This window comes from Lathamus discolor, chromosome 9, assembly GCF_037157495.1.
Source record: "Lathamus discolor isolate bLatDis1 chromosome 9, bLatDis1.hap1, whole genome shotgun sequence".
Lineage (NCBI taxonomy): Eukaryota > Metazoa > Chordata > Aves > Psittaciformes > Psittacidae > Lathamus > Lathamus discolor.
The window spans coordinates 22,801,789-22,814,627 of NC_088892.1; the positions used below are offsets into that span (position 1 = coordinate 22,801,789).

Consider the following 12,839-nt stretch of genomic DNA (forward strand, 5'->3'; position numbering starts at 1 on the left):
GTTGTGAATTCCAGTTGTGCAAAGGAATGAACATTCAGAGAGCCACAGACTGGTCTGGGCTGAAGGGACCTTTAAAGCTCATCCAGTTCCAGCCCCTGCCACAGGGACACCTTCATGAGATTCGAATCGCATTGTTCACTCATCATACCCCCCTCTGAGGCGCAGGCGAGCAGACAGAAAGCAAACAGCAGGAACAACAGTGGCAGAAACCCCACCCGGTGCTGTTAAACAGGAGGATACCGGTGACCGAAGGCAGAAACCACCGGTACTGCGGCTTCAGTGCAGTCCCCGAGCGGGGCCACACGCGTGAGCCGGTGCCCCCCCCCACCCCCGGACTGCCCCACAGGGCCCTGCACGGGTCTCACTGCACCAGAGGTGCTACCCCGGAGGTGCCTCCGGCCGCCACGGCACAAGGATGCGCCCCGGCTGCACCGTGCTCGGTCCCCGGGCCCGGCCCGCAGGCGGCTGCTGCCCCCTTGGGGTGCTCGGTGCCTGCGGGCTCGCTCCGTGCCCGGCCCGGCGCGTTCTCAGCGCGCTGGGTTTGCTCCTCTGCTCCCGAGCTCTCGTCCGTACAAAGCCGGTTTGGCCTCTCGCCGCACGGCAACTCAGCAGCCCTGTGGGGATCCCATCCCTTCCCTGTGTCCGCCCCACACAGCTCGGTGCCATTGGCAGACCCGCTGAGGATGCTCGATCCCAGCGCCCATGTACTGACCGGGACCCCTGCCTTCTGACATGCACCCATGCAGCCCATGCAGCTGTGCTGCACCCACGCCGAGGTCCTGAAGCCTGTTGGAGGAAAGGAAATAACTGGAGGTGACACTGGACAGGTTAGTGTTTTATTCAGTGCATCGGACTCGTACATGGCCGCGTTGTCACTAACAGCATCTCACACATTGCTATAAACCAGCCGAGCCCAGTCCCCTGTTAGACGCCCGGTGTAACATGTAAAGCAGCCTATCAAGTATTTACTGTAATGAGTGCAGCTCCGAGCCCAGTGCCAGGCTGTGTCCAGTGTCTGGTGCTGGGCTGCAGCAGTGGCTGGAGAATGGATCCATGACTCATGGCTGGCACAGGACTTCGTTATCTCAGCCCCCATTTACGGGGTGCTGGCAGCCCTGGGTCACTCCTGCAGCTGCTGGTTTGATTGTGCTGGTGCTCTGAGCACAGGCGGAGCTGCACCTACCACATCCCTAATGTACAGCTATGGAAAACCTGACTGGGGCCGGAGCAGACTGTGCGTGCTCCATGCCAAGGACAGTCCCGCCGGCAGCACCACATGTCCACCCCATCCCTGCAACCGGGGAGCAGCAGGGGTCACAACAGCACAGCAAACCAAAGAGAAATACAAGGTGCTCAGGCCTGTCGGCAGAGCAGGATGCATTCAGGATGGACACAGCACGCCTCCAGCACAGGGAACAAACCGGGCAAGGAGGTGGATGGTGGGGAATGCGGCAGCTGAGCATCCCACCAGTGCCACTGCTGCAGCACGTGTTCTGCTGCCCGCTCTGAGCCCAGAGTAGGCAAGCCGTGTCCTCAACCCTTCCCACCCATGGAGCAATGCAGGGAAGGCTCCATGGGTATGGCTTGGAGCTGGCCCCCGCTCCCTCTTGCAGGGCAGCACAGGGTGACAGGGCTGGTGCCAGCCCTGTGGATCAGCAGCAGAACAAATCCACCTCCACTCGTTCCCATGCATCACCCTGCTCCTGTGTTCCGGCCCCAGGTCTCATCCTGTCTTGTACCTGCCCTCACTCGCTCATTCACCCTGAGTGTAAGGAAGGAGACAGCGCGTTGCCAAAGTAGCTATCTTGGAGGAAATAAATCTATTGAGCTTTATTGAGCTGCCCGTTGTGGGGCCTGGACTGTGAGGGCAGTCCCTGAGGAGCGGTGCTAGGGCATGGTGACTGTCCGGCCGGCGCTCCTGGCTGCTGTAAAGCGCCTCTTATTCCTCAGACCAGAGAACCTCTCATCCAGCGTCAGGCTGGTCTGCAGGGGAAAGGGAGACCGAGTCAGTCCTGCGCCTCGTGGCAAAGCATGGCCAAACCTGCAGCAGGGTATTGATTAAAGCCCATCAGTCAGGACGGTGCTTCACAGCCAGTTAGTCAATTAAACCACTCAGCACATGGAGACAAGGAGCTTGACAGACTGGGTGCAGCTGGAAAACAGTTTCAAGCAGCACCTAGCCCCAAGATACCAGCCATCCTCAGCAACAACAGGAGCAAGCACATGGCATTTGAGCACCAGGCACCAAGTAAAACCAAACCATCCGGACAATGAACGTCCAAACAAGCAGTGAAGAAGCTGGAGCAGGATCTTTGACCTGCCCCAGGGCTCTTGGACCATACTTCAGCACAAAACTGGCACTGAGAAGGTCACCAAAGCAAAGAGAGAGCAAAGCCCACAACTGCTGTGTGTCTCTGAGGAGTTGAAAACACTGACAGTGGAACAGTCCCTGCCGTCCAGGACCGCTCACAAGCAGGATCTCCCCACTCCAAGCAAGCACATGGACAGGCCAAGAGGGGACAACGGAGTGGGGAAAACTGGGCTGAGTCTGTAGCTGCTGAACAGTCTTCTCGGATGCCTTCAGTTCAGTGAGCAACCCAGCCAACACGGGCCTCTGCCCCCAGGTCATGCTACACAAACCCGACCGGCAGCCCCAGAGACCTGAGCGTGGCGTGACCGGGTTAGTGGCAGGGCTGCTGCAGGGTGCGGGGTGCTGCCTGTGCCGTCGACCATCCTCTACCTGGTTGGCCATGGCGCGGAAGTTGAACCTCAGCAGCACCCCCTTGGGCTGGGGCTTGGCTGCGCGCGGCGGCGGCCTCCGGCTGCGCAGGAACGGGCGCTTGGATCCGGGCCTGGGGAGAGCACAGACCTGCAGTCACCCTGGATGTGAAGGCAGCCGCTGCCTAATGCCTGAGACCAGCAAGGGAAGGAGGAGACACTCAGGTGCCCCTGTGGCCCACGGTACATCTTATGGTAGGGTGGGTGAGGGAGACACTGTGTACCATGAGGGTGGCAAAACACTGGCAGATTGCCCAGAGAGGTGGTGGCTGCCCCATCCCTGGAGACATTCCAGGCCAGGCTGGATGTGGTTCTGAGCAACCTGGACTACATGGAGATGTCCCTGCTCTTTGTAGAGGGTTGGAACTCAATGAGCTTTGAAGGTCCCTTCCAACCCAAACCATTCTGTGGTTCCATAAAGGGTGCCAGGAGAGCTGCTGTGCCAGCCCTGAGGACTGTGTCATGTCAAGTCTATCACAGGGTGCTCCCTGCACCCAGGACATGCCAAGTGCCCTCACCACCCCTCTCTGCACTCATCATGGTGCTAGGGCCCGGCTCAGCCCAGGCGTGAAGCTGCTGCCCTGCAGCACAGGGAGCACACCATGTCCCCATGGTGCAGGGGACACCCCATCTGGGGCACGGCCAGGCTGCCATCCCCTTTCCTACTCTGGGTAACAAACCAGCCACATGGGAATCAACATCCTCTGGCAGATACACTGAGAAGGGAACAAGGCATCATTTGCTAACCACTTTGGGATCATAGAAGCCAAGCTGCCATAGTTCTAAAGGGACTGGGAATGCTTTTGCAGGGTTCCCACATGAACAAACCCCTCCATTTACTCACGGGCCAGCCTGGCCTGCTTGAGGATTGGCCACAGACACCGTCAGAACTGCGCCAGGGCTGGGTTTCACTTGCCACCTGCCGAGACAGTGACATGGATCCAGCTTCGAGCCGAGCCTGCAAGAGCACGGCGTGTTTGCAGCGTGCTTGGGTCACCAGTTACCTTCTCATCCGTGGTGGTTTCCTGTCGCCATCAACATCCATCTGCTGGGAAATGCATTTGAAATAATTACTTAAGGATTAGCTCTCAGTGACTACGGCCATTTCCTCTTGTCCCATCCCGCTCCTGGCTCCATCCTCCTGTCAGGCACTTGTAGGGAGCCATCAGGTCCCCCCTGAGCCTTCTCTTCTCCAGACTGAACCCCCCAGGTCCCTCAGCCGTTCCCCATCACACTTGTGCTCCAGGCCCTGCACCAGCTCCATTCCCTTCTCTGGACCCACTGCATGGAAATCTGCCTGTCCTGCAAATAATCCCCTAGCAATACACTCATTGTTAAAGTCCTGCACCTGTCCCAGGAACTTTTGGGATCAAAGATACAACAGGTAAAACCGAAGGCTTGTCTCCATCAGAAGAGAACAGAAAACGTCACGATACTGACCCCCCTCTGAAATTTGGCTTTGAGAAACTGCTGCTGCATCCGCTTGTGCTGGAAGGCTGGTGCCCTGTTCAGCCGGAAAGGTCTGCGGGGAAGAAGGACAGAGAAAAGGACATAGGTGAGCATGATGCCAGGTCTCTCCAGAAGTTAAGTGCTGAAATACCTAACCCAGCTTGGGATTAAAAAGCAGTATGGGAAGTAAATGCAGCTCTTTGTTACCAAGTTCAGCCCAGCAGGTTTTCTGGCAGCAAAGTTGTTCAGAGGAACTTGTTTTTCTGCTCAAATGAAGCAACAGTTTGTGTTGGTGCTGAGCTCTGCTTGTTAAAAACAGATCAAAAAATCACAGAATCCCAGCCTGGTTTGTGTTGAAGGGACCTTAAAGCTCCTCCAGCTCCAACCCCTGCCATGGGCAGGGACCCCTTCCACTGGAGCAGCTTGCTGCAAGCCCCATCCAGCCTGGCCTTGAACACTGCCAGGGGCATTTTCCCCCTGTTGCATGAACACGTGGATGCAGCTGCTCCCAGCAGAGCCCCAGAGCTGCCCAGGGCACCGCTGGAAGCCAAAAAATCCCCAAATCCCCAAATTACTGAAGATTTTACCTTCTCCCTGCGGCCTGGGCACTGGCAGCGGCTGCTCTGAACCTCCTGGGGCCTGGGGGTGGCCGTCGCCGTCCCTCTGCCTGCATGATGCTGCTGCTGCTGCCGCTCTTGGAGAAAGCGTTATTGTTCGTGTTGCCCTGAAAGAGCAGCGAGAGCTCAGCCACTGCCACCTGCCCCACAGCCTCAAGACATGAAACAGCAACCATGCAGGCATGGAATGGTTTGTGTTGAAGGGACCTTAAAGCTCATCCAGTTCCAGCCCCTGCCACGGGCAGGACCCCTTCCACTGGAGCAGCTTGCTCCAAGCTCCTGTGTCCAACCTGGCCTTGAGCACTGCCAGGGATGGGGCAGCCACAGCTTCTCTGGGCACCCTGTGCCAGCGCCTCAGCACCCTCCCAGGGAAGAGCTTCTGCCTAAGAGCTCAGCTCAGTCTCCCCTCGGGCAGGTTCAAGCCATTCCCCTTGGCCTGTCCCTACAGGCCCTTGTCCCAAGCCCCTCTCCAGGTTCCCTGCAGCCCCTTTAGGCACTGGAGCTGCTCTCAGGTCTCCCCTTTAGGAGCCTTCTCTTGTCCAGGCTGCCCCAGCCCAGCTCTCTCAGCCTGGCTCCAGAGCAGAGCTGCTCCGGCCCTCGCAGCAGCTCCATGGCCTCCTCTGGACTTACTGCAACAGCTCCATATCCCTCATGGAGGCAGCACAAGCGCCAGGACATGACCATCCTTCCCTCCACTCCTCCATTGATCCAGTATTTTCTCTGGCTCTGTCTTGGGGGGAATCTCCCCATCCTGCCCTGCAGTGCGGGCGCTGATCACTGACACAGCCATGGTTCCCTCCGTGCTCTCAGAACCACTTGCATTTGCTTCAGAGGGGGCTCATCCCCATGCTGTGTGCTCAACATTCCACGTATTCTCATTCCCAACTGTTTTTCCTTTGCAACTTCAGTCTCACGGCAGAACAACCCTGCACTGGTAGTGCTTTTTATTTTCCTCCTTTGATATTTTCTTGCTGGGACCTGATTCCTCAGTAACTCTATTAAAAACTGGCCTCTTACATGGCCTTTTGTATCTATGCCAGGAATATTTCTACCGAGCAGTGTTGCTGTAGCCTCAACATTTGGAGTCAGTATCCACTGCTGTCAACACTCGGTTCGTGGGCAGCAAACTACAAGTACCAGGAAGAGCATTTCATTCTAATGGTGCAGAAATCCAAAACCAGAATGAGTCCATGGAGAGCAAGCCTCACCCAAGCAAAGCTTTGTAGCTTTGCTCAAGTTTCTTTTTGGTCATTGACTCTTTCTTGTTTGGACACATTCGTTGCACATTCCAAGCCCTGAGGAATGAAGCACATCAGAAGACCCCCTCAGCAGTGTAGGTCCTCCTGCAGCTACTTAATACCAACTGCCACGGGCTCTAACTCATTTATTTCTGTGGGACAACCACCACCAGCGTTCCTCCCCACTAACTGGGAATGTGGTTCCACATTCTTCCCACTTGGTTTATTTCTGCAAAATGGAAGCTACAGCAGAGTTATGCCTCCTAGCAACTGCTTATCCCTCCTGGAAGCGCCCAGGCCCGCGCACTATCTGAGTCATCCCACTTTCCTTTCAGGAATAACCACACATCATGCACATGTATGCTCAATTAAGGCTCTCTTCTTTATACCTCCAGGACACAGCCATTCAGTGTCCCATCATGTTCACCACTTTGGTGTGGTTTTAAAAGCTTACTGAGAATACATGACCTCCTAACTGAGTGGATCTCCACCAGCGCAGAAGGAACAACCCCCTCTCACACAGGACTATCTATTCACTTGATTTCCACCCTCTACACCAAGCCAGTTTCATGGTAGTGACACTCAGCAGACAGCTGTGAGAATGACTTTAAGGGTGAACATGGCCCTTCCTTCTCATCTCAAGTGTTAAAAATAGCTCCAAAAACCAAATGAAAATATTTCAGTCTTTTCTTTTTTAAGTGTTTTTGAGCAGAGATAAGACCAAAACACTTAATCTTGTAAAAGGGAAAGCCACAAATGAAAAATCAAGCATTTTACACGGAAGAATATGGACAATCTGTCCCATGGCTTCATAGCCCCGGGAATCAGCGTGTCTAGGGGGGATATCCACTTGCTAGTGAAAAGTACGTCTCTAAACCAAAGCTACCTGAAGCTACCAACAGCCTGGTCTTTGCCTTCACTACATGTTGAAAGATGCTCCGGATGGAGGACAAGTAATGGTGAATCCTAACACACCTCCTTTGAATGGCAATAGTAAGATGTGATGAATTGGCATTTGGTTTTATGGAAATATTTTAAACTCTTTAAGAACACATTCCTAAAAAATTTGTCTTTGTAAACCCCTCGGGAACCAATTCACTCCAATTATGCCAAGTCATAAGCTCATAAAACCAACTGGAAAATTGCTATTTTATATGCGTGTGCCTGCACTCACCTCTGCACACAAATGCGGTTACAGGCACACATGAGACGGTGCCTGGACATTTGTTATGCAGATTGTTCTTTGGGGAGATCCAGGATCACAAACCCCAGCAGGTTTCCGCATGACATTTGGGAACAGCTCTGCCTTCCTCACCCCCATACCTCTGGAGCCGATGCCTGGCGGTTTAAAGGGCTCACTCCATTCAATGCAGCAGCTGCTCTTCTCCTGGGACCAGGCACAGCATTCCTGAATTGTCTCCTGTTGAACTGTTGTTGTCCAAACCCTCTTCTAAACCGGGCAGGTCCTACGAAAAACAAACTCTTTGTTTAGCATCCTTCAAAGCTCAGTTCACATTTACAGTTTTGCCAGTGGCTTACACAGTGAATTTAACACAATATAGGAGTGTCTGTAGGAATAGATGCAAGAATCACATTACGTTAGTCCAGAAAAGTAAATTAACTTTGCAGAATATTAAATAATTTATCTTTCCAATAATAATTCCCATTCTGTGTGGGACTCACAGCCGCTTACAAACCACTCTGTGATTTGATGGCTCTGGGATTTAATTTGAAAGAATATAAAAGAGAAAAGCCTTCCGCAACCCTGCCTCCTAATAAAGGCAGGAACACTCGCATCAGGAAACCTGTCACTCTCTTGTCAGAGCTCCCATTGCTGGGAATTCACCGTGAAATGGAAAAAGCCTTTGGATACAGATACACGAGTGACTAGAGCTTTCAGTCCCACAGCAGCCTGGGAGAGCTCTATGTGCCCACATTATAGCACTTGGTAAGTGAAGACCAGACCATCTTTTTTATATATTAATATATATCTATTTCTTTAGTTATTTTTAGCATGACATATCCTGACATACTGGATATATTGAAGGGTGCCCCTTCTGCTGCTGTTTTACCTCCCTGCATAGCACACACACATCAACAGCCCGTCTTGCCTTCGGTGTCTTCCCCTAAGCCTGTTCATGATTTTGAAGTGTGCTGAAGCATCAAGCAAGGAGAAGGCACCATGTCAGACAGAGGCACTGTGCACTAAAGCCTAATTACTTCATATGATAAACTTCCGCAGTCATAACGTAGACCTTTTCCAAGCGGCTATAGACACTAGTGAAACATGCGTACGTACTCAGACAGTTGTATTGATCACTTAGGCCAGGTTGGACGGGGCTTGGAGCAAGCTGCTCTAGTGGAAGGTGTCCCTGCCCATGGCAGGGGCTGGAGCTGGATGAACTTTAAGGTCCCTTCAACACAAACCAGGCTGTGAGTCTATGATTCTACGACCAGGCATGGCAGAGGGCTGCAAGGCAGTAACCCTGGACCTCACTGATACATACTCCAGAACAGTGAGATGCATGTATTGATCCTACACCATCGATTCCTGCATCACAGCAATTCATAATGACTCGGAACAGTCAGGAATGAAGCGCCCTGAGGCAGCAGTGATGCTGCTGTCAGGGGCCACCACCACAGTGATTAATGAAGGCTCCAGCCCCAGGGTGTGTCACTGGTTGGCGCCAGCTTGGGCTGGTTACACTGGAGGCCAAGGGAGGGTGACTTGAGCTGCCCTGGCTCTAAAACAAAAGGGCACCAGGACATGTCCATGCAAAGCAGCTCCTGAGCAGCAAATCAGGGTGCTGGCTGGAAGCACCCACAGAAATGCGATGCTGTTCACTAGCTCTGGGGGGCCAGTGGCTATCTTCTTTGCAAATGATAGAATTTTCTCCCTGCAGAAGTGCAGGTGTGTAAATGTTCTCCTGACAAACACCTGAATTTGGACAATCTGTGTCTTTTTGACCAGACGTGGTCTCACTGTATTGAATGGCCCTTTTTTCCCTTCTGGGTCTGTTCCCACAAGAAACCTGGAGAGGGGCTTGGGACAAGGGCCTGTAGGGACAGGCCAAGGGGAATGGCTTGAACCTGCCCGAGGGGAGACTGAGCTGAGCTCTGAGGCAGAAGCTCTTCCCTGTGAGGGTGCTGAGGCGCTGGCACAGGGTGCCCAGAGAAGCTGTGGCTGCCCCATCCCTGGCAGTGCTCAAGGCCAGGCTGGACACAGGGGCTTGGAGCAAGCTGCTCCAGTGGAAGGGGTCCCTGCCCGGGGCAGGGGTTGGAGCTGGAGGAGTTTTAAGGGCCCTTCCAACACAAACAAGTCTGGGGTTCTATGATAAAACCCCACAGCAACAACATGTGGGGAAGCCACCACACCTGGGTGCATGCTCAGGGCATGGTGCTGAGCACACCTCAGTTGGCCAAGAAGCTCCTCTGCCCAGCAAGCCCAGTCTGGGAAGAAGCCTTCATGTTTGACAGACTGTTTTTCCAAGAAGATCTGAAATTCAAATTTCTTGCCATTAAAAATCCTCTTTTCCCACTGGGGAGATTGTTTAAGGCCTATTCCTGGAGGGATAACGCACTTCGCTGGTACGAATGCTCTTGCTGGTTTAATCAGCATAATACCCCTCTCTGTCCTCCGTCATTACAGCACTGGGCTGATCTGATTGTCATTTTGATAAGTTATCACGCCCCAGCCCTGAAGGGTCTGCGTTTCAGTAGGGACCAAAGTGAAATGAGCCCCTGAGTAATTACAGGCTAAATTCCCAGTTGTGCTGAGCTTCACAGAACTGCTCCGGGCATCAGCACCACATAGTATGGTGAGTGCCTGCACTTGGCAGGGCTGAATGCAGACTCAGTTCAAGCCTAGGGAACACTAAGAGTAGCAGAAATAAATCTAGAAATGAAGAGGAAAGTTCTCTGTTCTGAGAACAGCTCAAACAAGGTATTTTGTTCACTTTATTTGACCCAGAGTAGTCGCTTGAGTGTGAAAGAATATCAAAGCCTGTGCTTTGACAGAGAAAATCAATTTGCAAAGGGCAACAGTCATCATCCTGTTCTGAGCTGGAACAATTCTGTGCTGGAGACCGAGAACATGGAGTGGAGGCAGATTGGAGCCAAGCAGGATCGCTCCCAGCAATCCCACTGTCCTCATGTGCCATTGGCACTCCAGAGGAAGGCTGCAAAGACACTGCTACAAAATGCCACCAAAATCTGCACTGAAGTGATTTAAAGGGGAAAAAATAAAGCAAAATGGTGCTAGAGGTGGCATTTCATGCAGCAGATAACAGTGGTTTGTAGGTGAAAGCTTGTGGAAGCAGAGATTAGTGTATGATCACTTGGTATCATCATAAAAATAGCATGGTTGGCAAAAGTGACAAATTAGCTCCAATAACTGAGCTATCAAAGACAGTTACTGAAGGGGTAATTTAAGTGTGTTCTGGGAAAAAGAGGATTAGGAAGAGGCATAATTAAAATATGCAAAGCTAAAGGGAATAGAGAATAGATATTAAGTCACTTTGAATTAGTAATTCATGAGAGGGTGGAAGGGAGAGAAATGGATGAATTTATGCTCTGAAAAGGCCCTGATATTCCATTATGCAGACAGAAAAGCTATTCAGCGCCTGAGTGCATCTCATAGGCACACAGGGATTAGATAGAAGGCTTTAGGAGCTGTATTTGGTTACACAAAGGTGTCTCCAGCTCGGCAGGCCTCACCTACCTTGCAAATTCCTCTGCATCCAGGCACGGAAGCGGGGCCGCCCGTACCCGTACGCTGAGTTCCTGGGCTTGACCTGCGGCCTTCGCCTGTCCCCCCCGGCGCTGGTGTCTGTCTGCTCTTTTCGGTGGCGTTTTATGATGTCATCTAGATCAAAACAGCAAAGGGAAACCTGTGAAACCTACCAGCAACCTGGAACACCTACCACAACCCATTAAAACCTACCAACAACATGTTAAAACCAACCAACAACCTGTAAAACCAACCAACAACACATTAAAACCTGCCAGAGGGGAGATTGAGATGAGCTCTTAGGCAAAAGCTCTTCCCTGTGAGGGTGCTGAGGCGCTGGCACAGGGTGCCCAGAGAAGCTGTGGCTGCCCCATCCCTGGCCAGTGCTCAAGGCCAGGTTGGACACAGGGGCTTGGAGCAAGCTGCTCCAGTGGAAGGGGTCCCGAGGGGTCCCTGCCCATGGCAGGGGTTGGAGCTGGATGAGCTTTAAGGGCCCTTCCAACCCAAACCAGGCTGGGGTTCTGTGAGTATCACATCAGCAAACAGAAAAAGGTAAATGACAACTGAGGGAGCTGCTATTGCTGTAAACCCTTCCAGCAGCATTAAACCACGGGTGCATCAGCCAAGGGATCAGCTTGAGTTCACAGTGGAAAATGTTGCGCTATTCCTGACAAGTGGCTCATTGCTGGGAGGACATGACACGAGCTCCCGCGTAGGGAGCTGACCCAGGGATGACTTGCCCATGGCAGGGGTTGCGACTGGGTGCTCTTTACGGTCCTTCCAACCCAAACCCGTCTGGGATCCGCCGCCTTTCCTTCCATGCGGCGATGTCACAGCGATAGCCCCCGGGATCGGCGGCCCCGCGGGTGCTGCTTGCGCGGCTCCCGGTGCCAGCGGAGCGGCAGCACCCCCGGCTGCTATAAATACCCCTCGCCCCGGCACGGCTCCAGCTCCATTTCAGTACCGCGATCGTTCTCTTGGGGCTCTCCCCGCCGGAGCCGGGTGCTGCCCGCTGAGCACACGGACCGCTTTGGAGCCCTTTCCGCCCCCCGCGATCCGCTTCCACCGCAGCCGGGTGCGGGCGGACGGGAGGGCACAAACCAGCCCTGCGGGGCCGCCCCACGCTGCGCTGCCCGCCCCGACCCCGCACCAAGGAGCCCCCCGAGGCCGGGCCCAGGCCGCACCTACCCAGGGACATGTCGATCTCCTCGGCCCCCGGCTCCGGCCCCGCCGCCGCGACCGGCCCCGGCTCCGGCCCCTCCGCCTCCATGGCTCCGACCGGGCGCCGCCGCCGCGCAGTGCGCCTGCCCGGAATGTGCGGCCCGGCCCGGCCCCGCCGCCGGCCCCCGCCCCGGACACAGCGGGCCCCGCTCTGCCCCTGCGGAGCTCCCTGCCCCGGGGCTCCCTGACATGCAGAGGGACGGGCTGCGGCTGTTCAGCCGGGAGGGGAAAGGCTGCGGGGAGACCTCAGGGCAGCTTCCAGTGTCTGAAGGGGCTACAAGGAGGCTGGATGGGGGCATCCACAGATTGCAATTGTGCTTGCATTCCAGTCAAGGAAAGCGGGCATTCCTGCGTCCACTATTCCTTTTTTCTCCAGGTATTTTAGTTCCTGTGAGTTGATATGGCCCGGAATATTTTTAATCATGTTACAAAGTTCTGCTTTACAGAAAGAGCTGTTTGGCAAAACTGCAGCAGATGCACAAATAATTGCTATTCATATACAAGGTGGGTTATTCCTGGCTGCTGTAGAGGAAAAGATTTCATTAACCCTACCTTAGAAAGCACTGAGTATTAAAGATGTTTCATCTCTAATACACTTTTCTGCCATTAAAACAATTGTGTGGGTTTAGTGTCTCTTTATGTTTGAAGAAGGCCAAAAAAAGCCAGGGACACAGCAAATTTATAGTTAACAGAAAGCACATTTCTAGTAAGAATAGTTAATCTGCAGGATTCTCTGCCTTGGGATGCTAAAATCAAAGTGTAACAGATTTTATAAATGTTGTATCTATTTTAGACAAAAAGTGATAG

The 12,839-nt window shown here is 53.4% G+C and overlaps 1 protein-coding gene across 2 annotated transcripts; it reads right to left on the reverse strand.

Moving 5' to 3' along the window:
- Positions 1-822: 822 nt before the first annotated feature.
- Positions 823-12,112, reverse strand: LOC136019474 (UAP56-interacting factor-like). 2 transcript variants are annotated; one of them, XM_065689707.1, is made up of 9 exons: positions 12,000-12,112; positions 10,803-10,946; positions 7,406-7,548; positions 4,815-4,951; positions 4,219-4,300; positions 3,783-3,823; positions 3,623-3,697; positions 2,741-2,852; positions 823-1,983 (listed from the first exon to the last, which is right to left on the reverse strand). In XM_065689707.1, exons 1-9 carry the CDS (start codon positions 12,079-12,081, stop codon positions 1,888-1,890), a joined length of 912 nt encoding a protein of 303 aa, XP_065545779.1. In that variant the 5' UTR covers positions 12,082-12,112; the 3' UTR covers positions 823-1,887. The 2 variants fall into 2 exon arrangements, with proteins under 2 accessions (XP_065545779.1, XP_065545778.1); XM_065689706.1 differs by having other exon boundaries at positions 3,783-3,826.
- Between the last annotated feature and the right edge of the window lie 727 nt (positions 12,113-12,839).

Excerpts from the sequence above, each read along its gene's own strand:
- LOC136019474 (XM_065689706.1), bottom strand. The coding sequence starts at position 12,081 with ATGGAGGCGGAGGGGCCGGAGCCGGGGCCGGTCGCGGCGGCGGGGCCG. Across the intron at positions 4,301-4,814 it reads GCCCAGGCCGCAGGGAGAAG|ACCTTTCCGGCTGAACAGGG; the intron begins GTAAAATCTTCA and ends TCTTCCCCGCAG. Across the intron at positions 3,827-4,218 it reads AAGCCAAATTTCAGAGGGGG|CAGATGGATGTTGATGGCGA; the intron begins GTCAGTATCGTG and ends TGCATTTCCCAG.